General features: G+C 38.8%; 1 protein-coding gene across 4 annotated transcripts in view; it reads left to right on the top strand.

Moving 5' to 3' along the window:
* ADK (adenosine kinase) overlaps positions 1 to 27,394 on the top strand; it is a 299,689-nt gene that overhangs the window by 194,689 nt on the left and 77,606 nt on the right. For 3 of the 4 annotated variants that reach the window (XM_056350951.1, XM_056350952.1, XM_056350950.1), the window contains exon 7: positions 22,963 to 23,133. The exons of the other annotated variant lie outside the window; for it this stretch is intronic. In XM_056350951.1, the coding sequence (XP_056206926.1) occupies positions 22,963 to 23,133 (171 nt within the window). The remainder of the gene's footprint in view (positions 1 to 22,962; positions 23,134 to 27,394) is intronic. 4 annotated transcript variants of the gene reach the window in all.

Raw genomic sequence — 27,394 nt, 5'->3', positions numbered from 1 at the left:
GGTTGGTTGTTGAATTATTGTGTGGATTAGCTGTAGTATTTGAAGGTTCTCGACTTTAAAAGCATGTGTCTGTTTTAAATCCTACATAAATTCCTCACAGTTTTTTAGAACAGTCTGTAACTCTAACCAGGGCATTTTTAACACCACAGCTTCAAACAACAGCAGGAGCAAATCTAAAACATTGCTCTGAGTGGTTTCATAACATCATTAAAACATTTCATTTTAATTAGATGAATTCCCCCTTTCTTTAACTTTTCAACCTTTCTCTCCTAAGTTCTACAAGGCAAAGGGTGAAAAGACTAACTGGATTGAATTAAATATTAAAAAATTAAAATTGGCATTTTAGAGCTCATGAAGAAAAGACAGGGAAAAAACTCAGGGAAAAACATGTATTTCATGCATATTTTAGATTGTATTTTAAGACCTTTCCAAAACTATTATGGATATTCTTAGTAAGAAATATTATAGGCTGTGTTGTCTCCCAGGGCAGCTAAAGTTTCCAAAAGGAAGTTCAATCTGTAATACATCTTTCACATGTTATTTTAATAAAAAAGCAAATATCATTTGTGTGTTTCCACTGCTAAACGGAGACTCATTGTTTGGTCGTGTTTCCCTACATCAGCAAGTAAGTTTAGAAAGAATAAAGTAAACTTTATTTCAAGTTACACTGTTGTAAAACATTATGTCTCTGTTACAGTAAAACTTATTTGAGTTTGAATGTGAAAACAGCTTAACTGGTGTCTCTCTGTTTGTGTCTCTGTGGGTCCAGGTTTTTCTGCATTCATGGATTCATTCACATGTATTTACATGTTTTCAACTTTTGCTGGTATTACGCTCCCTTAATTCCTCCTCACTCAAAAGCGGAGAAACTTTATTGGTAATCAAGTGCTATGATCGACAGAAGAGTAAATGGAAGAAAGAAATCACATTTATTTAGCTTGCTGTTACCATTTCTCCAAAGCAACTTGTAATTTGTATAAAGTAAGTCAAGGGAAGCTGTTCGCTGCATAGCAGCATTGCTCTGCACTGGAAAACCAATAGCGCTACCAGTAGCGTGGGTCATTAGTCTGAAACGTGCCGAAGGAATTTCAGCAAGGCTTTGCAGACGTTGAATGCTCTATGGCACGAACGCGGTCTGTCTCTCTGACGTGTCCCTGCTATTGGTAGAAGATGGGCTGGTCCCTTTGCCTTGTGAAACGTGGTATCGTGGCCAGCAATGCACCAGTCTTGTTTGTTTATCTTGGTTTTGAGATGCAGCGAGCACCGCCTTGTGTAAGAACATAAATTTGGGTCAAACCATTTTAATGACAAAATCTAGGTTGGCTGACAGTGCCAGAGAAAAGCAGTATTACAACTGAGTTTCTTGAGTAATGGCAGCGCTGTGTAGATGAACTTTGTTGTAAGCTCTATAGGATGAGGCTGGAAATAGTAGTTCGCTGTTGCTATCTGTTGGTTAACCAGGGAAAGCGGTAGCTACCAACTCACGTTCATTTATGTAGGACTTTCCTGCAGAATACTTATGGTGATGCCCAGGGGCCTGTCTGGACCAGAGCTAGGTTCATAGCTGGTCGTATATATACTGAGGAGTTATTCCTTTGAATAAACAATGGATGTCGGGTGGAGGCATTCTGCCGAAGTTAAATCCACGCCGTTTGTCCTTGCCACGAGCGCCACGTGCCGATCGGCGGGTTGTGTGGCCCGGGAGGGTTACACCGAGGACCTCTCTGGAAAAGCTCTGGCAGCCTCTGCAACGCAGAAGGTTGAGGCAGCCAATTGATGCAGGTATAGCAGTTTACTTATCAGTGTGGTACAGAGGCTATTATTTATTTATTTATTTTCCTCTGAAATTGCCTCATTGGTAATTGAGCTCCAGTGAATCTGTCCGGTCACGGCTGTAGCGCGGAGGCTCAGGTGATGCAGCTTCTTTGCAAGAATGGACGTCGCTTCCCTGTCCACCCGGCCTGAACAAACAGGCTGCAGGAGTTTGGGCCTAACGCCCAGGTGTAGAATCAAAAGTGGGGGGTTACAGCGGTGGGAGTTGGGGCCATCTTCAGGAAAATTATCCTGGTTGTTACTCAGGCTGTAAACGACGGAAGGGTTGTGGGATATCTCCTGCACGGATGGGCGTTGTACCAGCATTTGGTTAGATGTGTTGTTGCCTTGCTTACCCACGTGGACAACACGTTCTTTTTCTCCAGAAACCTTTTTCTTGTTTCACACATAGACTCGGTGCTGGTGACCAGGGAAGGACTGCGTGTTGGAGGCACCCGGGGAGAACACTTGGGAACACCAATAGTTCTGGTCGTGGTCTTGAGTGTTGGGTGTTCATGGCTAGAGCATTGTTTCTTTTTCTTTCCCCTGCATGTAACAACAGGAGGCTTTTAAAGAATGGCTTATGCTATTCTGCTTCTCAAAGAATCCTGGTTTCTGCATTCAGTTCACAGAGGCTTTAGTTGTCACGACTGATTGAGGGAATAGACCAATAACATGAACAATTGATACTGTATTATCTGACTGAAGCCCAAATCAAAAAAAGTAAGTGGCTACAACCTAGGTTTACCACATTTGCAAGAGCTGGCAAGAAGTCCTTTGACAATCAGGGACTTCCATTTCTACCTCTGACTGTAGAATAAAAGTGACTTGGTTCCCTTTGGGGTTTATATATGGTTCAGTTTTATATATTGATCAGTGTTTTTAAATGCTTTTAAGGCTTTTAGACCAGGTGTTATTTGAGGAGTTGGTTTCTCTGGTCCTTTGTGAGCTGTTAAAGTGCTAGGGTATTACTGAGTGATTGACAGGGCATACTTCTGTTTTTGTCACCTACTTTTTATTTAATGCAAAGAAGTGAAGGAGAAGAAATACAGAAAAACACATTTATCAGCTTTTTAGTTTTGTATAATTATATCTAAAATTTTCTTTTTTTCATTCTTTTTGTTTTCCTCTCCTCTAATGCCACCATAGAAACTGCAGCCTATTTATGAGCAAATAAAGTAACTTTTCTGAAAACTGTGTTCTAGAATTACTTTCTTTGGCTTGTATTTTTTTTTAGTGGACTCTGCATATTTTGCCAAAATCTACCAATTCTTAGTAGATTTATATTACCTTGTAGGAGCTGGGGGTTTTAAAAGTTTGCACAATGTGCTATTTCTTAGGGATATAACCTGACATCTCTGGTAACTTCTCAGGCAGTCTCAAAGCACTTTCTAGATGACATAATTGATACATCATATAAAGACTCAAAAGGAATGAAGCTGCTCAATGACTCACAACAGCACTATGTGATAGTTTAGGACAGGAAGTGTGGAATAACTATGTGCAGCTGGATCTACAGGATGAAATTAAATAGACAGGAAATACTTAACCAAGCTGGAATTTAACCACATCCAAAGTGGAATTTGATGTGGAAACTAGCACCTTTAATTATATGAATTTTTTTTTTCAAAGGAACACATATTATCGTATGTGGCCACAATCTTATTTTTCTTGTGTTGACACTGAAATTCAGTCATTGACTGAACCAAATTTTACTTCTCCTGGGATAATGTCAGGATCCGAATTGCCTTTGTTATACAGCCCTCTTCTGTGCAGTATTTAATTCCTGAATGGGAATGAATTTGTGATTTTCCAGGATCAAATTACCAATCAGTAAGGACTGATTCTATATTTGCTGTTTAACAAAAGAATTAGAACTGTTCCTCCCTGCCCCGTATTTCTTCTGTTGTTTTACTAACTGCAGAGCATGGACAGGACTGACTTTGGTCAGTGTTACATGAATATGCATGAAGTAAAAACACAGTCAAAACCCTTCTCTCTCTCTCTCCTCTCGCCGTCCCTGGAACCTTCTCTATAACCTGTCACACAAATTTAACTTTGCCTTTTTTCATCCCATTATTGTAGTGCCTTAATGACAGACGCAGGCCCCGTTGGGGTGCTACTCAAAGACATATTTCCTGTTGCAGAGCGTGCAGCAGGGAAGGCACATAGGAAAAAGAACGTAGCAGTGATGTTGGTCTGAGGGTCCCAGAATCTTCGACGTAAAAAGTTCTCTAGCTGAACTGGGAAAGGAGAAGTTTATGGGAAGCACTTCACCTGCTTGTGGGACAGAACAGGATCAAAGCAGATAGCTAATGGGTTTGAAAGTGAAGGTGCAAGTGGTGCCTGCTCACAAGTAATCTGGTGTAAGGTGGGTATGAAAGCCTGGAAGAGGAGCCCAGTACTGGAGACCTGATGCAGTCAAGGAGGGGATGAATGGAAAATGATCCGATTAGATAAGGACTGGAAATTATTTCTTTCCAAGGCCAGTTGGAATAATGTAACGTCTGCTCAGTTTAAGCTGCATCACTAAAAGGTAAAGGAGATGTTATGCAGAAACTATGAGAAGAATAGAAGTCCTAAAAAAATATTTGAATTGAGAATGTGTTTTGAAAGTGTGGGTGTCAGCTTGAACAGAGTAACTCAGGAGCTGGGGAGTTTAGAGAGAAAGGTCCTTCTACTATCTGCTTAAATTTGTGTTTGCTAATGATTACCTGGAAATTGGCTACAGCTAGAGGTGGTGTAAACCTATCTTAAACCAACCTGTAGAGCCATGTTCAGTAGCATTGAGGAGGCTCTTTCAAAAGATGTGCTGAAGGAGTTGTTAAAGAGGTAAGAGCATCAAAAAAAAAAAAAAAAAAAGGGAAAGGTTATGAAAGTCAAGAGAAGAACACCACTTCAGAAAGGAGAAGGTGATCAATTCTGCTGTAAGGTGATTAATGAAGAGAAAACAGGTACTTCAGTTTTCAGAGTTGGGAAGAATTTTGTAGAAGCCTGGATCACACCTCTGTGATGCAAATTTGCTTCCAAGTTTACTGTAGTATAAAAGGAGGGGAAAGTGAATTTGATTTGGAAGTTGATGGCCTATGTTGGAAAACCTGTGCAATAGCCAAAAAGATAGGAGAAGGGAACTTGGAAAGAATCGAGGGACATTATCAGTGGATGAAAGAGAGGATGATGTAATAACCTGTTATTTTTATCATATTTTTATCATCTAACTCTAATCCTTGTGAATTACAGCATAATTTATAGAATGTGCTACTTGAAAATTAGCTATCTTTATCACAAATTCTTTTCCATTGTCTTGTCTCCTATATCCATTCTTTCCTTTTCCTTGTTAAAACAGTTGGCAAATCTTTAGCTTGCGAAGTTGCACATTATGTCATTGGTACGTCGAGGCACATGTATCAGTGCAGTTCATAAATGGAAGCAGCTGGTTTCCTCTGTACTTAAGAGAATGTACAAACACACAACTGAGATCTTCAAATCCTCTGTATGCTTTGGATGCAATTCCTATCCTGAAAAGCCATGCTGTGATTTCAATTAGTGCAGATGTGCACCAAGCCACCTTATTGGCTCAGAAAAGAATTCTTTTGTTTCAACACTTGAACTGCTAGATCTGGTTAATGTTACCAAATGAAAAAAAAAATAACATCACACCTATGGTATTAGTCTTATACTCCCAGTATCTGAAAAAGCCTTGGCAGGGAAAAAAAAAAAATGTTGTCATCTCATAGGGAAAAGCTGAATTCATACACAGGAACTGCAGGATTACTTCGACGTTTTACTAGTCCCCTGTAACACCAGCAAGTCCCATAAATGCCTCATGGAAAAACAGCAGAAAATGAGATCTGCAGCAGGCCTTTAGAGATCAAATTTATGTTGCTGAACACTTTTTTCAGGTCAGGTTTAAAGGTCAAAAGAAAGTGGATAGATTAAATTTGCTGATTCTTCCAACTTTAAAGGCCCCTTTTAGAGGGTTTTCTGTTTCTACGGAAAGCCCCAAATATGCTTTTGGATAGTTTTGTGCGAGAACTGAAATGTGTAGAGTCTTTCCTGTATTTTTTTCATGTGAGAGAGACACTCGTAATAACAATACTTAGTTATCCCCAGTGTGCCCTTGAGCAGCATCTGATTTAGATCCAAGGTGTGTTATCATCTTGAAGTAATTAATACTTCCTATTAATAAAGATTTTAGTGTATATTCTTTCTATATGCAGACTAAGGCTCATCTGTCGCAGGACCAGCTGTGACACCACAGTGACAAGTTACCCCAGTTCATTTTCACACTTGCGTTAAAATTCATCTCCCTGTTTCGCACACAGTATTTTTCCCTTCTGTGTCTCGAAGCAGAAAAGTATCTCCCAGTGAGCAACACTAACTTTTACACTCTTTGTGTTCCCTTAAATGTGAATAGAATTGAACTGTAATATCTTCAGACGAGGAGGAAGAAAGTGGAATACAAACCTTGCCGCAAAGGATGTGCTACGTCGTCAGTGTCTGCAAACACCGCTAACAGAATGAGTGACTGGGAACGGGAGGATGACTGTCTGTGGGCACTGTCATCAGAATTCAGAGCAGTTTGGGCATAGTGCCAAAAATGTCGGGTTTAGAAACAAAACACCCTCTTTTCTGTGGTGTAGTAATACTACACAAAGACAAGTTCAATTAGAAGCTCGGTGTCTGTACATGAAGCAGTGCAGAACAAACAGCATGTTTGTATACCTGCATTGTGTTCTGTGGATTTATTTGTGTGGAGTTATTTCATCAGTCTTGAAACGTATGAGTAATTCCGTGCAAGGTTGTTGAGTATTACCTCAGTATAAAGTCTTAATGCTTCCCAATTCAACAGATTTTGACTGTGTCCCTTTAGGAAAATCTTGAATGTGTAGCAACTGCAGCTGTTTTGTCAGCATGTATAACTATTTGTAAATAATTGTGCTTAAATGCATGGTGAACATTCACTCCAACAGCCTTTTAAAAATTACTTTGAATTGCTACTTTTTTTAACTTTCCAGTGGATACTTCTCTACTATGTGAGGAGGTTTAGGACATGTGGTTTTCGGAATAGTTCAGAAATTGATTAATATCAAATTCAGGGAAGACTATAGACAACTGTGTTGGCTTTTAACTGGGTGAGTTTCCTCTATGCTTTGTAACGTTACGTATGTCTTCAGAGGGGAGGAATTAAGTGACATCTTTAAGTATAGATTTACCAGTATCTCCTTAAAGTACATTATTAGCCACTCATTTAGGAAAAGCTTTTGCTATAAAGCTACAAATACTCAAGGGTGTTATTCTTACAGTTACTTAGCAAAGCTATGCTCGGATTTGAAGACCTAGCGGTGATAAGATCTTTGTGGCTTGCATGTAGTCCTGTGGGAGGTTTTGGTGTTTGAACTGTGCTGCTAGTTGTGATGATTTTCAAACTCAGCCAAAGCGGACATAATAATTCCAGTTTCAGCGCTAACTGAAGAACTTACTGAGATGGGAGCCCAAATATCCAAGCACTTTTAGTGAAATACAGCTGTTTTTTTCAATCACAAACACAGAAGACTGACCAGATACGGACCTGGCTGAACTAAAGGAAATAAACCTTCAGCATGGGTTTCAGCTCAGGAGCAACGTAATGCAAAATGTGCACAAACTCAGGGTAAATTTGAAAATTCTCCTTTTGGAATGGAGCTGAAGGGACAAATTTTAATAAAATTGGATACATCTGCAGTGGTATCATATATCAACCAAGAGGCAGACAAAAGAAGTAGGAATTTATTGGAGGAATCCATCTGACTTTTCTTGTGGGCAGAATTACGTCTGGCATTTGTGAGGGTGTGCCATTTCCCAGATCTTCACAGTATACTGGCAGACCATTTTAACAGGCTTGGATGTTGATTTGGGAGAGCACTATCTCTGAATAGATACATAATTCACTGTAGTAAAAAAGCAAGGTACAGCTCTCCTCAGAACAGACTCTTGCCGTAAGAAGAAATCCAAAGGCCAAATACAAAATTGTAACAGGCAGTCAGAAGAGCAGACAAAGTATTACTGTATGAAAATGCCAGACATTCAGAGGATGTTTTATAAAAGTTTAGTTTTTCAAACAGCTCGTTGTCATCTGTATCCTCTTCTCAGAACATAGAATGATTATGATGGTAATTGTGGAAAATTGCTAGTCATCAGCGCTATTAAATATCTATAATTCCAAAATGTATCATACAGTCTTGAAATTGTTGAAGGCTTTCCAAGGACTGTTATTCACAGTGAATATTCTGAAGTTCCTTTGCTCTGAGATGAGAGTGGACAGGGGTACAGCAGGGTACGTGAGATATAAGCAATCGTGGTTGTAGAGAGTGGATGTCAGAAAAGCCACCTTCACAGGAAGGCTTCTGCAGCTCCTACGCGTCTGAATGCAATTTGTCAGGAGTAAATAGGGTCCGAAGACATGTCAGATGCTGTTCCTTACCCCTATGCCAAAGTGCCACAACCCGTTCTCTGAAATCTGCTTTTTCAGCAGCCTGAACCATCCCATGGTATTACTGTGCAGAGGATAAATGTGTGAGGCCGGGCTTCAGTACCGCTGGATTTCCCAAGCGAAGTGCGTGGCTTCACAGGTCTGAGGCTCTCATTCAAGGAGGAGTCACGTAATTTCCCTAAACCACAGCTGCAGTTTCTCATAAGTAACAGTAATTACCTCTGGCAAAACCTAGCAGTTAGGTGACATAAACATACTCTCCTATGATTATCAGTTTTGAGCTAGGGAGGTGTGGATGAAGCAGACTCTTAACGGGTTCTGGTTGGCACTGGAAGAAATCATCTGGGTGCTGGCAATAGAAAACCTTGACTCTTGTTGGGTATTAACAGTCTCAAGTACTTATTAGGTCAAGCTAGAGCCTAAAACATACGCTAAATCATCATATTCAGAATAAGTTCTTTCCATTGGAGCAGTTTTGTCTGTTTTGGTGCCCAGAAGGGAAACTTCCCATCAGACTGTATGTCAAGAAAGTCAATTTCTCAACTCAAGTACAGCAAACATTTCAAAATCGGGACCAGTTTCGCTGGTGGCACAGTGGTGCTCATTTGTAAAAGCTAATGTAAAGCCTGCGTCAGCAAGAAATTTATTTGCCTCTTCACATTTCAATTTTGTGCCCTGCTGACTGATTTTTTTAAAAATAACTTTTTTAAAAAAATTTCAGTGCTTCATAGCATCCATAGAGAATAGGAATACAAGCAGACACATTAAGGGTCCAGTTCACCTTCACAGGAGCCACTACCCTACAATAAACTTTTTTTCAACAAGTGTCATTTGCAACTCTTATGAAAATCTATCAGTCTCTCTTCCCAGTATGGAGCAGCTGTGCTGGTTGTGCTCCGAGCTGGAGGAGTTTTGCTGTAGAACTGCATGAAGAGCTGAATGTGCCTGTGTGGCACTTGACCTGTCACTCAGATGAAGAGGGAATACCTCTCCAGGCTGCCTGGTGGCTCTTTGGGTATGGAAACAATTAAAAAAGCCATCCATCTGTTTGTGGATTCTGTTGAAATTATTGATGAGGACAGGTAATATTTTGTAAACCAGTTATTTCCAGTTATAAATTCTTTTTGCATTGAGTTTCATGGAGTAAAGATTTCCTTACTACAGAAATACAGAGCAGAAAAGGAAAAGGAGTGAAAGGCAGTTTGTGCTTCAAATTAGTACATCTAAAGTGAACAAAGCCGTCCATTGTGTTGCTTTTGTGTCACTGTTGTTAGATATTAATTTGATAAGGACAGATTATGTTAAAATGGGGACTGGAAAAAATTGTTGAACCTTTTTTTTTCTCCAACTGCTTTATCATACATTATAATGTTTATTGTTGAGATTAAGTACTCTCTATTCAAGCAGTAACAAGTTTCATAGTGGAACAAAAGTAAGCAGCACTCACAAAATTCATTTTAACAGAAAGTATGAACAGAAAGATATGAAAACTATTGATTATGTTGTCTGTGGTGACATACAAACAAAGTGATAACTGTTCACATCTATAAAGTTGAAGAATGGCAATGTCAGATTGTGCAAAGATTAACATAAGAATCTGACATCTTTGGTGAAAATTTATAATTACGTTTGACGCTTTGGTAGAGATTGGAATGAGGGTGGAATCCTGTCAAGTAATTTTTTTTGTTGTTGTTCATGTCACTACTAACTACTTAACCCTTTGATTAACAGCAATTATTACTACGGATAAATGTGACTGTTGGAGAGGGGAATATGTTGTCCCGTGATTTATTGCAGTATTGAAACATCTGTTTCAGAAGGGAGCTGCTTAAGCTTGATTTTGTTTTGCAGATGTTCAAAGTAGTGTCATAGAGATACTGCTCGCCAGGGAGAGTTTTGTGGAAACGGCTGGTGTGTGTCTCCACTGCCCTTCCTGAAGAAAATTAGAGCTCTAGGTATCGGACAGGTGAAGAAATGTGAAATATTTATCTGTGGCTTCTGAACTCTGGTTTGGAGGTACCGTCATGGCTTTCTTTCCCTGTCATTTTTGAAGTGTTTGGTACTACTCTGCCAGGCTTTGGTTTCTTAGAGACTCCTTGACTGGCTCGGGCCATAGATGTTGATAGGAGGCGTTGCAGGGACAGGATTGCAAAGAAAATCCTTGATTTCCGTAGCGAGCTGTTTTGAAGAGAGAGCAAGCTCCAGTAAATACCATATCATCGGGCTTTCCTGTGAACGAAGGGACGTCATTGATACAGAAATATAAGAATATATCAAAAACTCAAGACGGAGACTTTCCACGTTTGCTTTGAGGAACACATGCTGCGTTCTACTTCAACATGGACCAAGAATTCTCATTTCCTAGAATTGGGTTATTTATTATGCAGTTCCAGAATGTTCTAGTTTGGCAGTTAAAGAGGTAGAAATTATGTTTATTTAGCATAAGGAATGGATTTAAACTCTCAGAACTGAGGAGGTGATTTTGAGAGATCCCAACTTCCTTTTCCTATAGAAGTACTAAAACGTGAGCTTAAATACTGATTTAAAAAGGAGCGCTTTCATTTGTCTTTATGTATATGTGTCCAATATGTCAAGGTTATTCATCGATATTCTAGTCTAGAAAATGGTGGTTATAGCGTATAAATTAGCACACAAGTTAACACTGTTAAGTACATAATGATAGCTTTAGTATCTATTTTTCTTATTCTCTCTATTTTCAAGGACACAAATTGGATGGGCAGAGATTCAAGTAAAGGGCAAAAAAGAGCAGGGAACATTTTTTCATAATTAATAATCTTGTAGCGGAGCTCATTCCTATCCAAAGGACTGTCTACGTGTAGGGCTATAGGCATTATTAAGACCTCATTGACTTGATAATTTGGAATTCAGGGAAGCTCCACGTGAAGTTGACGGGCTGCAGGAGGACCTTAATCTCTAAGGTGTTATTCTACTTTTGATGCATTTACATGGTTCATTTGCATGCATATACCTTTTGTGGTGTTTATTTCAGGGTAAAATAGCTGATTTCTTACAGGATCGTTAGGGGTGTATGCAGTATCTGGGATGCTCTGCTCTGAAATACTCTCTTAGGAGCTGATAGAACATCAGAGGTTATATGCTTTGTCCACCTACTTTTTGTCCATGTTTCTCAAATATGCGCGGATCTAGTCTATATCACAGAATTCCAGCATAATTCAGGTTGGAATGGACCACCAGAGATTTGTCAGAGCAAATTCGAAGTTTACGTAGTTGCTTTATGTTCAGTTGTTTGGAATATTCTAAGGATATTGTAATGTTTGACCCCTGTTGTGAAAATTCTTTTTCCACATGAAATTTCTTAGAATGTTACAAAACTCGTGAGTTTCAAAAACTGTTTGAATTATATAATTTTAAATGCAATTTTTTTTCAGAATACTGACTTGTATCAGTCTCTCTTCTTTTTCCCTATACACTTCAACATTTCAAGAATAAGCAAATTCAATTAAACCAGACAAACTAATTTGGGCACTAACAAATACGAGATGTCAGTCGGTTCAAGGGGTTAGGCCTGTCTTCCAAAACTAGAATTGCCACCTTGGAAGTATCTCCTTCAATGTAACTTTGTTTTTTTAAAGTAACAGTTTTGGAGGCTTAAGCGAAGAAGTCACTAATTACCAGTTACCAGTGATTTTCTTAATTGTTATTTTTGTTCTGCTGTGTTTTTCTTAATCTGTAACTTGATTTGGAACTATAAATTCTCATTTACACGAAAGCTTATGAAATCCATTTGTCTGTCGTATGTTAACTAGAAAATACTGCCCATATGTTTCTGTTGTTGCAGGGAAGAAAAGGTGTGACATTACACAGTATTTCTCAAATGGGTAGCAAATACTCCTACCATCAAAAATTACGTCACGATGTCTACATGTGCGCAGCCGCGTGCAGTGTTTCCTGAGTTCCATTGCCAGTGCTAGCATGTTTAATGGAGTGATTGGCAAGCGTTCCGATCGGAAGCTGTACGCCACCTGAACACCCACGGAAGGGGCTCGTACCCCGTTGAAGACTGAGAAACTGCGTGGGGACATTCTGCTTCTGAGGTGGCTAAAGGGGTGTTGTCACGGGCCACGCCACGCATTTAGGGAGCAAATAGATATTTGCTCAAGAAGTCTGAGGGGTTTGCTGTTCTTGGCATCATTTTATGTGAAAACTGAGAGGTACTCTGCATCTAGAAAGGTTAGTTCTCTGCCATAGGCTGACCACCTAGCTTGATCTTTTATTGATCTAAGTCTGTTCTTAAAAATGCTACACATTTTAAATGGAAAAAAAACGTGTGTTCAGTCATATTTCTTGTAGTTGTGGTCTGATTTTCTGTGAATGTGGGCAAATAACGTGACAGGAGTGGCATTATTTTCAAGTAGAGAACTATGGAAAATATTCAGTAGAAAATTAAAACTTCATTTTCAAATTTTTCATTTTCTTCTGAATATTTTGAATACTGCTCTACTTGAAAATTGCTGCAAAGAGGGGAGATGTAGATGAGCTGTGAGGCAGAAATTGTTCCCCGTGGGGGCGGCGAGGCGCTGGCCCAGGCTGCCCAGAGCAGCTGTGGGTGCCCCATCCCTGGCAGTGCTCAAGGCCAGGCTGGATGGGGCTGGGAGCAGCCTGGGCTGGGGGGAGGGGGCCCTGCCCGGGGCAGGGGGGTGGGACGAGATGGTCCTTGAGGTCCTTTCCAACCCAAACCGCTTGTGATTCTATGATTTAGAGTATTCAAGCATCTTGAGCAGCAGTGCAAATTGAAGCCCCTACTGAAACTGGCTGCTCCCACGATAACCCAATGTTATCGTGAGATCTGGGAGTAAAAGTCCAACGCTGCTCTCCCAGGTTACAGCAGTGGTCCTGCTATTAAAACTGGGCTTCTGAGGTGTGAGTTCATTAGAAACAGAAACTTAAAGTAAGTATTATTTGGCTCTAAAAAGCTAATAGCTAGAGGTGTTTGCCCCTGCCCCTGCTTTGAATTTGAAGGAAGTACTCATTCAGCCCATAATAATTAATGTTAAGCATTTATATGGTTCGTTGTAGCCAAAGTGTTCTACAGACAATTATTATTACCCAAATTAATTTAAGTGAAAATATCTTTGTTTAGAATATAACAACTGTCCACATTTCAACTATATTTCTTAATAATTATTAGAATTAGCATAGGTCGTGACCCTCATTTATTTGTGTGTTCAGAAGCGAAGTCATGCAATGGCCTTTATATAATGAAAATTAAGAGGCCAAGCAATAACATTAATGTTCTTTTAAATAATTAATTTTAATGTGTGGAAGTGTGAGCAATAAATGCTTTATTGTAAAACCTGATGTGGTAATTAATCCAAGCGATTAGGACCTAATTGCACGTTCATAGTAAATGTTACATTTGCTGTGAAAGAAGTTTTTTTGGAACTGTGGTTCTGGAGCTCGAGCTGTGAGAAGAGTGATATTTAAAAGGAAACGTTAATGCACTTACTTTTAGACTTGGTAAGCCAGAAACTAAAAGAAATACATCCTTTATTATTTTGCCAATTACTTTTTTAGTTCTTCTGAGCATTTTATTTTACTATGCACTTAATCCAATAGTGGTGCTTATACATTAAATATATCGTAAGGATACATAGGCTGTTTAAAATCCGCCAACCATATACCTTGGGCAGTGGGAAAGGGTAGTTGTTTTATTAATCATTTACACCTTAATTTGCAAATAGCAAATGTTCTATTATTCCATAAAACTTGTCATTGCTTCAATGCAAAGAAGTCATCCCGTGAGCAGTGTCAGTCTGAGGTGCGCTGGCTGCGCCGTGGGCAGCCGTGTTGCACACCAAATGACTTCAGATCTCCACTGAAGCTGTAGAGCTGCTCGGGATTTTCGTGGATACAATTTATGGAGTTTGGTTCCTTGGGGTTTTTTTTGTTGTGGGTTTTGGGGTTTTTTTTCCTCCAACAAAATTACAATTTGTAAATAGACTGTCTGCTTCTGTGCTCTGTTTAGCCCGTGGTGAGTCTGCTTTACTTAAACAGGCGCCGTTAAAGGATGAGTTAGCATATGAATACCGCAATAAGCTTCAGAAATCTTTTGTGTTACCTCTTGATCATTTTGTTTTTTTCTCTTTATACCTACCATGCTACAGTATCAGTGTAGTCTTTCTGATGATAGGATCTTTATTAGGGAAATAATATGCTCTTTCTTTGGAGCTCTTGAAATATGTTCTAACGATGATGGTAATGACTTTGATTAATATTTAATCCCCATGCTGCTATGTTCTTATAATATACAAGATCTCAAAGGTAGTCGGGGGAGGGAATAAAGGTTTCTGCTTAAGTGTTTCAGTATGAGAGTGCTTAGGGGAAAACATACCTATGTTTTATTACACCTGATATCTGTTTTCTAACCTGAATTTAAGTGAAACCTTTCATAGCGTGACCACATTGTTGACAGGGAAATCCGTAAGGTATGGAAGTCATGCTGGAGGTGACTGATTTTTCATGGCATGGGACTCCTTTTCTGTATGTGTTTATATTATGCAACAGCCACATTCCCGTGCATCACCTGGGGATTCTGACACTCCGAGGGCACAGGTATAGCACTATATACTACTATAGAGCAGGAGGTTGGTAAGGAATTTTTTTTTCCTTTTTTTTTTTTTTTTTTTTCTTAACATGGGAACTACTGTTTATAAACACAGCAGGGGAAACCCAAATTAGGTTCCCCCTCCGCTCCAAAAGTCACAGTATTTGTGTGCATTGTCACGTAACCAAAAAAACCTCTTGCATGTACATAGCGGCAGAATTTTTATGGTTCTCAGGCCATGGAATATTAAAACAAAAAAATCTTAAGTAAGCAGTACTGATAAGCAAGTTTTGAACGGTTCTCCACAAGACTTTGTACAGTCATATCAAAGAACCTGCATTTTTACAGCATCTTTTGACATCCATCAGTCAGTGGTGATGAGCTACTAATACATCGATGGTCAGTCATTGCTTCAGTCTTTTCAGTGTTTTACCTCTATCGATAAAATAAAACATTGTAGTGATACAAGCACATTTAATTAAAAAGATAGTCATACTTGTTCTGTTCTTGTTCAAGGCTATTTGAATAAGCAAGGAATAGGCTTGTTTTAAGTGTTTGCTTACAGAGCTTTCAAACTGAGGATTAACTGTCTAGAGAATTAGAAAATCTCTATGCATTTGTAGTTACATAGTTTCTCTCAATTTACTAATATACTGTAAATATTATGTACACAACGAACTTGAATGAATTCAACATATGGTTGATGTTTTCATAATTAATGAGATGCCAAATTATATTAATGGAACTAGCCATACACAAAAAAGCAAGTGTTGCACAGACATTGACGGCCCGAATTAACCATACCTTATTCTATACTTACTAAAATGCTTATTTGCCAGGACAGGGACCCAGGGATTGCGCACAAAATTGTGGGAATTAAGATTGAAAATCAATCCAAACATCATAAATAATATAATTGCTAATTTTTAGACTTCTGGTTGTTGTTTCATTAGACAGTAATTGGTATGTCTGAGTCTACTTTTTGGTCTAAACACAACATTGTCATCATATAAATAGATGTGTTAGACAAACCTGATGTTGATATAAGAGCTATTTTAGAAGTATGAAAGATGAAAGAAACTTTCTCTCTTTAATCAAAAATTTAACAAATAGTTTAAGATGCTTTGCTTGCTCAGTAAGGATTGAATTGGTTTTCAATGAAGAAAAAGTGTGGAAAAGTGGTTTGGGGATACTAGGAGAAATGAAGTGGCTTGCTCTTTAACATAGCACGTTTGATTTGCAGCTTATATTTTATTGATGGTAATCGCCTGTACTTTATAATACCTTTCAACACGGAATTTCAGTCATTTCAGTAATGTTAAGTAATTAAATCTCCCACTGGTTCTGCCAATGGAGGTGTATTTATCATTATAACTATTTTGCAAGTGGGTAAACAGAGGCAAAAAAGGTTGAATTATTAATCAAAATAATAAAACCTCTAGGCTCCTGTCTCCCAGATGATGTTTAGTACTTCCTTCAAAATTTTGTTATAAAGTCAGTATAAATAAAAATAGACACCTTGCTCCCTGAGCTTGATAAACTCACGTAAAACTGTGCTGAACTTCAGAAAGCATATAGATTATTTTTTTTGGCTTCCTCACAGAGGGGCAGACTTTAAGGAGCTGTGTCAAACCATCATCTTGAGATCTTAATTCATCTTGCCAGAGTGAGTTTAACCAACTTTGTAGTTTCCAGGGAAATAGGAAGGGGTTTTTTAATTTATTTTTTTTCCTGGGGTAACATTTCCCTGCACCAAAGCTAGGTCCATTACTGTTCTCGTTTACACCTCCACCTCATTGATCAAGTTCTCATCTAGACACTCTGCGAGTATACGTTTCCGAAGTGCGGGCACACAATTATTTTGTCTTAAATGTGGCTTGGAAGAACTTCCTGGGGAGTGCTTAAGTTAATAGTAATCGGAACTGGAAAAGATTTTCAAATTGTTTAAAATTAAAAAGAAATTGTAATATATGCAGAAAATAATTATTTTCTTTGAGATTTAATGTCAGATATTGGAGGTTATCTGCTACTGGTTTAATCTGATAGATACTAATATGGCAGCAATCAGAGTTCACTTCAGCAACAAAGAAGCTGTTCAAGTTTGAAAGCAATCCTCTCCTGACATGTTGGCACCGTCGTAGAGGAAAATGTCACGGTCAATATAAGCACTTTTACTGACAGTTAGGTTTTTCCTATGTTACTGAAAACTGTTTGAAACTTGGCTTTTATCAAAAACAGAAACACTGGCCACTCTGAATGATAAAACAATAGTTTACAGCTTAGTCATTTTCCAGTTATAAAGCAATACTTTCATAAAAATAAACAATGCATACAGGAACAAGCCAAAACAATTACTCAGAGAAACTGTTGCATTCTTGCTGTCCTTGCTTCCTGATTTAAAACAACTGTCTCCAGTAGGAACTGGATGAAAAGCAGCGGGTTTTGTTTCGTTAAGTAACCACTTGCTGATCACTACAAGATAAAATATGGTTTCAGAATTCAATTCATACTGTGTAGGTACTTTCTAAGTTCCTAAATGACCTATTGCATGAAGAGCAGGTACATACATAAAAATAACATTCAGGTATATATATATATATATATTTTTTATATATATATATATGTATGTATGTGTGTGTGTATATATATATATATATATTTACAGACCGAACATTTCCCAAGTGGATAGTTACATAGAACTTTTGGTCTTCCTAGGGAAAGTAAAAAATTACTTAGAGGACAAGCACCTTCGTTAATAAAGGTTGTGTTGTTGATTTAATTTGTGGGGGTTTAATTACTACTAGACTTTTTTTTTTCACATTGTATTTTAGTATCTCTCTCATTGGATAGTAGTCTGTCATATCTCAGTAAGAAAAATAATGTGGTGAGTAATTTCAAGCGGGAACAGGTTGCAAGCATAAATGCTCAAAACTCGGAAGAAGAGGTACGGGCTCCGTAAGTCTGCTGGCTTGATGGTGTTGCACATTCCAAGTATTGTGCTCAGATATTTCAGCGTTAAAGATAGCTTTTAAATTCTTCCCTGCTCTTTTAAACTCGCATAAGTACTAAGACAGATGAAGAGCTTTTGCTGTAATGTTCCAAGAAGATTCCTTCTGGTTCCTGTTCTGCAGGAAGATGATTTCATTGCCTTGTCTCACAGTGGGTGGGATATGGGACTGCTCCCAATCTGTGCTCCGTGCGGTTCAGAGGCTAGAAGACAAAAGTTTTTCCGTCTCTTCTGGTTGTAAGGGCACCTGGAAGCCTTGTGTAAGTTCTTCTGGCTGGAGCGGTTACCTAGAGGTTCATTCTCCAGCCCAAGAGCTGCCATGTGTTGCAGCCTCGCTCCTTCCAAGCCCTGGTATTGCTGCTAGACGGCAGCAGATGAGGCTGCCGGCAGAGCAGAGCTGAGGGAAGCCTCTTCTGCCCAAGTGCGTGGCTTGAAGTTCTCTTTGTGTACAGAACACAGGAAACTTAACCAGGTCCAAAAGCTCTGACTTGGTTATGTCTGTCATTTAACGGAGCAAGTTCTCTTGGCACCTCTGCAGTCTCGCTCTTTTACTGGAACTGCCAGCGTACTTGAAGTTAGATGATTTCTGTAGGGCTTTACTGAATCACAGTATTTATCAGGACTGTCACTACGTAACTGTCAAACTTCCTATGTGCCTGAAAAATTCCACCCTTTAGATGGATGAGAGTGTGATATCGTCATAATTGCATTTTTTTGTAAATGCTTGCTATAAAATAATTTTGGATTAAATGATGTGTTCCTTTCATGTTGGCAGAATATAATTTGTCTCAAATGGCAGCAGACTGTTATATATGTGTTTTCTGAAAGTTAAATATTTTGATTCACACTTGCGATTTATTGATTTTACATTGTTACCAAATGGCATTTCAAAATCAGCTCAGAATACCATGGTTCAAAATCCTGTCACTCACATGATAAAGTTATTTCATGCAAACCACTCTGCAAATGGGAGTGGCAAGGAAAGAGGCTCGAAGGAAGAGAGGGCAAATGCATTTTAGTGGCTAGTAGGTGTGAAAGCAATCCTAATTTTTATTATTTCTGTATATTCCTATGCAAACATAGCTTCTGTGCTATTAAACAATATTAAATCCAAAATTGAAAAGCTGTTTGTTACCATCTCTGCCTGGATTTGCCTGAATGTATACTAGGTCACAGATTTCAGTTTAGGCTTTAAGGAAATACTCCCTGGCTTAAAAAAAAATCTTTATCATCGTTGTGCAGACATTACAGGTGGGTGATCCAGATGAATTCGGCGCAAGCATGTTATTTTATGTGAGCAAATAAATGATGGCAAGGTTTCTCAGTTTGGAGAGAGCGCCCTATACAGAATTACTGTATTACTATCACCAAAGCCAGAGCTGTTCTGACTTCACGAGATCCTTCAGCACTCTAATTCTGTGCTGCTGGCACTTTTGACACCCTGAATTTGCTGCCCACACATCTGCTGTAGTGAGTGTGGTATGAGTTTAGTGTAGGTCAGAAGAAACCTTTTTGGTCTGCGTGTGAAAAAAAAATGAGAGAGGTGACTTGCAAGGAGAAATGGCTTGTGTATAAACCCACCAAATCCTTCTGGTAGTGCTATTAGGAAAAAAAAAAAAAGACTGGAGTGCAAAATGCTATCCTATATTGACAGCACTGTGGCGTATTTTAAAAGGTTCATCAAAGAATTCCTGCATATTGTAAAAGTGAAATTAATGTTACCTCTTGACTGTCTATTGCTTTCGTGTGCATCTTAATACTGAATTTTAAAAGCTCCTTAAGTTACAAACAAGCTACTGTATCTCTCGTAGCCAAGTGTCTGCAATACACAAATGTTTTCCTTTCTTCTTCCTTTTTTGTTTCTCTTTTCTCCCACAAGGAAAACATTTTTCTCCACCAAAGGACTGTATTTAAACAGAAGGACTGTTCACAGTGTGCAAGAAAAGGATCATTGTGTTTTGTGCATGTATACATACAAACATGCATGTAAATAGGGGAGTCTTATCACCCTATTTTTCTAGTGTATGCGTGTGTTTAGCCTTGCTCGCTGGCTTGTGGTGCAGTGGTACCTTCCTCCTGGCACAGAAAACAGGCTCATTACGTTTTGAGCAGCAGCAGAGAGTGGCACATCGTGGAGCAGTAGCATCTGGTGTACTCGGTCTCAATCAGTGCATGCCAAAGGAATACTGCGTGCTGCTACTATGTCTGATAGCCTTTCATGTTTAATAGGTTTTCTTAGTACAATATTGCTGCCTTTCTTTGACTGCGCTGTCCGATTATCATATGTCCTTGTACGTACAGTGCTTTCTCACAAAGATAGATACATAGGCAATAATTAAATTTTGCGTGCAACGGAAGCTTCCTGGGCTATTGGAATTTCTGTATATTAACAGCCTCATCCTTTGATTACAGATACTTTCCTCGTAGTTGTTTTAAGTTACCTTTGGGTTTTGAGGGTAAAAAGGTTTCCAAAACTCTCAGAAGTAGACCGAGGTGTGTAGGTGGGTATAAAATATCTTCTGAGGGGCCTCTTAACCTTCTTGTTAGCGGGAGCAGAATTTCTTCCTAGTGAAAGACAAAGCCTTTTATAGCAGCGACACCGACATAGACGTAGTCTCAGGCTCGAAGCTCATGCTGGCTAACGGTTAGCTGTTGGAGTAGGTGGGAGCAGTGAACTTGGGCATTCCGTTGCATACATCGTCTGCACCAAAAGCAGTGGCAGCCGCAAGGCTGTGGTTCTAAGGAAGCCAGTGAGTGGCTTCGTTGTGAACCCCGGTGAGACAGAAGAAAACCTGTTTGGTTTAGGGCAGTTTGTTCCTGTACAAGACCGTAACGTGCTGCAGTGGCGTGGTCTGTGGCTTATCTGGTTGTAATTCAAATTTAGGAAGCTGGGTTCATCTAACTGGACCGGCCATAGCTGTAATTGGAATTCTACTCAAAATGGAGACAAACTCAGTGTAAATACTTAAGGGGGGGGGCGGGGGGCGGTGTGTGTCTAATTAGGTTTCTTCAAACCCAAATCTGTTCGGTTCAGATTTTATACATTTTCTTCCTACGTTGTTAATTCCACTGTGTGAGTCGTACTGCTACAATATTTTTTTTATTGCTGTAACTGTTTTTTTTTTTCCTAAGAAATGTTATAGTTGGCGAAGAGTTCTCATACACACCGCTCTTAATTTCTAGATGTTGTAATGTCAAATAGTTATTGAAATAAAAATATGAAAAACCTCTTGGAAGAATGCAATTTAATGGCAAAAGTCATTTTTAGGAAACACAGAAGACGGAGCTCGAGCCTGTGAGAGTTCCTGGCCTTTATTTTGCAGGATCTGAAAAGCAAGCTCTCCTATTTGCCTCTCAGTACTTCTGTGTTGCCTTTCCAAGGAAAAGGGAGTTGGATGCAGGCCTGAGTGAGATCTCACGGGGATAGTGTTCTGTACCTTAAATTACAATCAGATGTATTTTAGTTCAGATGAAATTTTCAGCCTAAAATTGGTAAGAAGCCTAATTATTTGACCAGGTTACTGTTTACGTAGACCACTGTACAGCAATCTGTGATTTATCCACAGCTGGCAACATGTTAGCCTTGAAAGGTTTTTATTTTGTGTTTGGAACAGTTTTTTACAAAAATCCAACTCTGTTCATTAAACAAAAAACTAAAAGATGGTAGAGATTGCTATGGAGACGAGATGTTATATAAACTGTTCATTTTAGTTCGTCAGAATGTAAAAATAGCAAAGAAGCTTGGATGTTTACAGGCTTCCAGTCGTTCAAGGTACTGAGTAACTCCACAAGATGCAAAGCATTCTTGTGCCCTTTGGACTTTTAACGTCATGTAGCAAATCGTGCCCAGATTTTGAAATCAATCATGTATTTGTCAGACTGGAGAGTGTGGAGTATGGAGAAACAAATAGGAAGACTTTCTAAGTAGTCTTTAATCTGTAGGCTCTTCATTATGTCATTTTTTCCAGTAGAATGCCTAAGGTGAGCTGTTAGCTGAAGTATGCAGGATAAAAATACAGATATCCTGTGATCCAAAGACATAATAATATGGATAAGAACTGGAAAATAACACTGTTTCGCTATTATACCTTTTAGAGTGTCATGGTGGTGATGTTACAGATAGGACTGAGATGGTGTTTTATTTATCAGACCCCCCTCAAAGTTGTTTGTTACTGTGCCTTAGACATTATCTCTTGCTTTAAATATAACACTTGCTGCTCTTGCTTGAAAATTACTGTTATTCACTGAGTTTGAGAAGAGTTTGTAAAATTGCTTTTAGCATTATAGAAATGAAACATACAAGATTTGTTTAATTAGTGTAAAGACTAAGCCTTTGTCTAATTAGTAGAGTAATGAAACTGGACAGGATCTTTACATAACTCTTGGAACACGTGCGGTCGAGGTAACAGTCTGCAATGCTAAATTCCGAACGGCAGCCTGGAACTGTTCTTCGTACAGGGTTGAAATCACCATTCGCAATTTAATAGGCAAAGTCATTTCTGGATGAGTTTGTTTCAATGTTCTGTTTCACAGTTGATACTTGAATGTTCATATTCAGAGTAAAGAGCAATACTTTTGGGAGGGGGAGAAATAAAATACGTGCGCGGAAACGTGAAAACCCCTAGGATTGTCCGAAACAGTAACGCCTACTACAATGACGGCATACTCAACATGTTTATAATAAACAAGGTAACCATTTTTCAGGCAAGGGATTTCATTGATCTCCTAGCTGCATATAGACCCATCATACTGGGTTTTGGAAGTAAGCATCACAGTCTAACTGGGGCATTTAGAATTATATCACCTTTTAAAATACAAACATTAGTTTTAGCTGCCCTGGGAAAGTGTACTGCGTGGAATGCAGAGGAGGGGAGTTATGTTTCATTTTGGAAGGTTGTGATTATAGGCATGTGTAGATTCTTCATCACCTCCATAATACCTTAATGGAAAGGCAGTATTTCCAGTTTTTACCTGTGCATGCATGTGACAAAGGTGGGTTTGGGGAGGCGACTTAGAAGCAGCATGCTTCTTGTGGTTCCTCATACGGAATTGGTAACGTACATTGATTTCTTTGGATGCTTGCAGGGGTTCTTCCTGACGGTGTCACCAGAAGCAGTATTAAAAGTGGCTGCTCAGGCTTCTGCAAACAACAAGATCTTCAGCTTGAATCTTTCTGCGCCGTTTATTAGCCAGTTCTACAAAGAGCCTATGATGAAAGTCATGCCTTACGTCGATGTCCTTTTTGGAAACGAGACGGTGAGTCTTACAAAAGCAACTGCAGTATCTGTATCTCTTGCACCTGGCTGTTTGTGTCTAGGAGCCTGCTTGCTGGTTCTCCCTTACTTACAGAGGGAGACTGACCACGTGAAGTGTCACTAGACAATGGAATCCACAGTCAGGGGGCTGTGATATTTCAGTAGATGCCAAAGATGTAACTTGACTTGTTAGAGGTTTACAACTCACTTGTTCTAGTGTAGAGACATGAACAAATTACTGTAAGTTAAAAGAGGAAACAACCCAGCACGCTGGCTGCATTGTTCTAGCTGTCTGCATGCATGATGTACCCGCCCAGAAGCTAAGTCTCTGCTGGAAGAAAACATATGAAGGGTTACGGCGAAGCTGCTGAGGTTCTGGAACTTGTTTCTGTACCTGTACTGCTGCTGTTAATAGCATTTTCTGATGAAGACGACTCTTTAGGGAGAAGTGGGAGGAGAAAACTAAGAAATGGTTAATTGGTTTAGAAGGTTCTCATTGATTTTATGGTAGGTGGACTGGCAGTCCATCTAAGGAAGGATTATCTTTGCTATGCAACAGTTGGCAAACAGATTGCATGAAATTCTGCCTGGAAGTCCATGGTAATAGACCAAACGAATTCATATTTCACTCACTGTAGTGCTGTTACTTTTTCTTTTTTGTCCTCTTCAGAAACTGCTCTTAAATATTTATTGGTTTGCTCAGCAGAAAAAGGTTTTAAAAAGCCTTGGAAAGTATGACACACCTAAATGAAGTGTGGGCTTGTCTCTCAGGTTAACTACATTGGTACAGGAAAACTATGGAAGAGCGACTTGTTCCTGTCAGTGATTGTTCCTGTTAGTGACACAGGGAGTTGCACCAACACAAGTCAGTTTTTCTACTGTTGTCCCCACGTCCACGTTGGGGGCTAGCATTGTTACAGATACAGGACTTTGAAGATGACAAAAAAAAAAAAAAAAAAAAAGTGGTTTTAAAGTGAAGAAAATTGCAATGTTTTTAGATGCAGTAGGATAAGGAAAACCTTTTTAAGTATAGTTGACAATATGGAAGGAGTATTTTCCAGGCATTTTGTTGCTATTTCCAATTGTTACCTTTTGTTCTGCCTTCCACAAAGATGCTACTGCATATTTTGGTTTAATAGCAGTATAAGCTCCACACAAAAAAATCTTGTCAGATTTCACAAATGAAGTAATACCAAATCTAGTGAATGTTCGGGTGGAAGGGCTTCATAGCAACTCCAGGGATTAAACCGTGCTGGTCTTTTATGTAATTGCCCCATTAACCTATTAGGAGAATTCAGATCACAGCGGTTCATAGGTGCTGTTCGTCAGAAGATAAAACATAGGTTGTTACTTATTCTATATTTGCACACTTTACAAACAATTGTCCACCACAGTGGCAACGTTCCATTTTTAGAAATTCTATTCGGACTACCTAAATTTTCCCTGCCATTTCAGTTTGCTATGGTATTATTCACCTGCTGTCATAAAATATTCTAGAGGACTGTTGTGTGTATTAAAGTTGAAAGACTCCCCTGGTTTTCTGTGTATTAAGTTTTGAAAAAATTTAGTGTCTTTCAGGAGACAAGATATTATTTAAACTGAAGTAATAATCTTAAACTTGGCAGTATGAGATAGAGACATATATCTATACGTACATATATATACACATATACATATATACATACATACACACACTTCAGAGTACCAGCATCTTATAGTTTGTTGCTTATGACCCTGGTCATTTTTTAGTCCCTGCTTTCTGGTATATAAGCTGGCTGTTGCTACTTTTGAGTTGTTGAAATGCTATTTGCAGTGGTTTCTTCTCTTGTCTTTCTATGTGACTTGAAACCACACTCTTGGCACAGTGTAATTCTAGTTTTTAGTAGCTGCTGTATCTTGTGATTGTCAGTATTTCTGCTCTCTGCATATGGTTTCTGGTAAAGAGTAGCTGCAAAACTCAGACAAGCTCATTCTGACATGTCCTGTCTTCCAGTAGCTTCCTCCTTTGATGATTTTTTTTATCTCCCATACTCATTTCATCTACAAATACATTCAGGATTTTTTTGTGTTTATGTGCGCCTTGATGGGCAATGAACCATTTCAGCTAGCCAGCACCAATTTGTTGATTGTGATTTCCTTTTTGCTAAATTCTCCATCAGTTTTTCTAGTTTAGTTAAATACTGAAAGGGCAAAAGTTAACATATAAGCAAGGCATATTAAGTGATGTGGTTGTTACTCTATTAGTACAAACAATACTCTTAAACGCAATTTTTATTCTTCCCTGTATTTATCTTCACTCCATATTGTAGACCAATACAATTTTATTGTTAAGCACTGAGCTGTTTATTTTTTGAGTAATACAAAAACATCCAAGAGCAGCAAAATTCCAAATTGCTGCCATTCCTAAACTAAAACAATTGGCAAAGTGATTTTAAATTACATCTTCTACTTAAAAATTTACATCTGAATGGAGATGGGTTATTTCAAGTTTCAGCCAGATGGTAATTAAAATGGGCAAGTTATAAACCTCTCGGAATATATGTTCTAGTTTAGAATGTAAATGCCAGCATACCCTTGGTGGCAGTGGAGACACCGAATGCTGTAACAACTCAGTACACATACCGCTTTCAGCATTAGCTCGGTGACCACTGGTGTTTTGACCATTTGTTTAAATCCCTCCTATAACTAACCAAACATCTTGTCTTGGATTTTTGATACCTATTAACTGTACTTCATATAATAAATTTAGTACAGAGCATTCAGAATCCGAATAATTATATGTTCGTTGCTGCTAACCAATTAGGGCCGTTCTGCAGTCATTATCTAGCAATACATGACTGGAGAACTTGATTATTGTCATTGCTTTTAATTTTTATTAAATTAAGGTTTTTTTAATAGTGTCATTTTGCAAATGGTTCTTAGCAATAATACCTTCCAAGCTACCATAATCACTGGATAATTAACCTGCCAGGATTAAGCACACTCTACTTTGCCTCAGGATGCTTAACTCTCAAATAAGGTCAATTATCTCCTGATGATAACTGCTTTGTCACAAGTTGCTGCTTAATTTGTCTGTAAAAGCTCACCTTAGAATACATATTTTACAACTCAAAGTAACTTTCAGTAAGAGAATGGTCAAAGGAGGGAAAGCTTTTGAAATTACATCTCTACACAGAATTGTAGAATGTTTCCTGCACAGCAATTATACTAGGCAAGTAAATGAGACTAAATTTGCATATATTTCTTTCCCAGACAGGCTAAAGCCTGATGTTTCCGATGTGCCTGGCCCATCAAAGTCAATAACGGGCACGGAATCTGAACCTGGTTTCCAGTCTGCCCAGATGTGGGTTACAGTGGCAGCTCCTTGGGGAAGGAGCTGCTTCTGGGGGGGGCAGCCTGTAGGTTGGGACACGCAGCGGGATGGCAGTTCTTGTCGTGGAGGTCTTCACAATTCAAGGGACACTAAAAAGCTTTCATATGACTCATCACTGCGTATGGCAGTCATCCGTGACTCAGAGGAGTATTTATTAAGATACTGATGTGTTAAAGATCTTCGGGGTTCTCTTCCTACGTGTAGGCAGGATGTCGCTGAGAAATTTTAGAATATAGAAACTTCAGAATTACAGACGTGCTGAGCTCCTTAGCTATTGCTTTACAGTAAAAGCCAAACAATATCTCTTACAGTGTACAGTGATCAGTAAAAGCTGAAGAGGTTATGTGGAAGAGAAATCGTGGCTTTCTTTAAAGCACGAATATAATAAAGAAAAGTAAGATAGCAATTATTCTTGGAAATTAGATCCTCTTTCTCTCTAGTGTAAAGAGCTGTTACTTCTAAACACCCAGTCTCTGAACAAATTAATTACAGGATTGTAAGCTGAAGTTCTGCAAAGACAGATGCTTCTGCAAGCTCGTCAGGAAATTGATACCGATGTGACAGCAAATGTGCTGAAAAGAAAGAAGGTTGGGTGAAAGACTTCTATGTTTTAAAAAGCAGTGGCAGTAGCTCTAGTGGGGGTTCTGGAGTTAGGAATCCTGAGCTTTAAAAAGACGGGTGCCTTTGTATGTAATAAGATATCAGATGGGCCTTGTCATCTTTTTGTCTTACAGGTATACCAAAATGGTGCCTCCTTAATTTAAATTATTTTCAAGTGAGGTCTTGAACGCTAACACAGACACTCCTACAAATACGTGTGGTTAGGACACAGCCTTTAAGAACCTTAATAGGCCGTTATAGAGGCGGGTCTCCTTAATGACATGGAAAA

The sequence above is a fragment of the Falco biarmicus genome, chromosome 9 (genome assembly GCF_023638135.1).
Source record: "Falco biarmicus isolate bFalBia1 chromosome 9, bFalBia1.pri, whole genome shotgun sequence".
Taxonomy (NCBI): Eukaryota; Metazoa; Chordata; class Aves; order Falconiformes; family Falconidae; genus Falco; species Falco biarmicus.
Note: the sequence above shows the minus strand (reverse complement) of the source record. Positions and strands in the feature narration are given on the sequence as shown.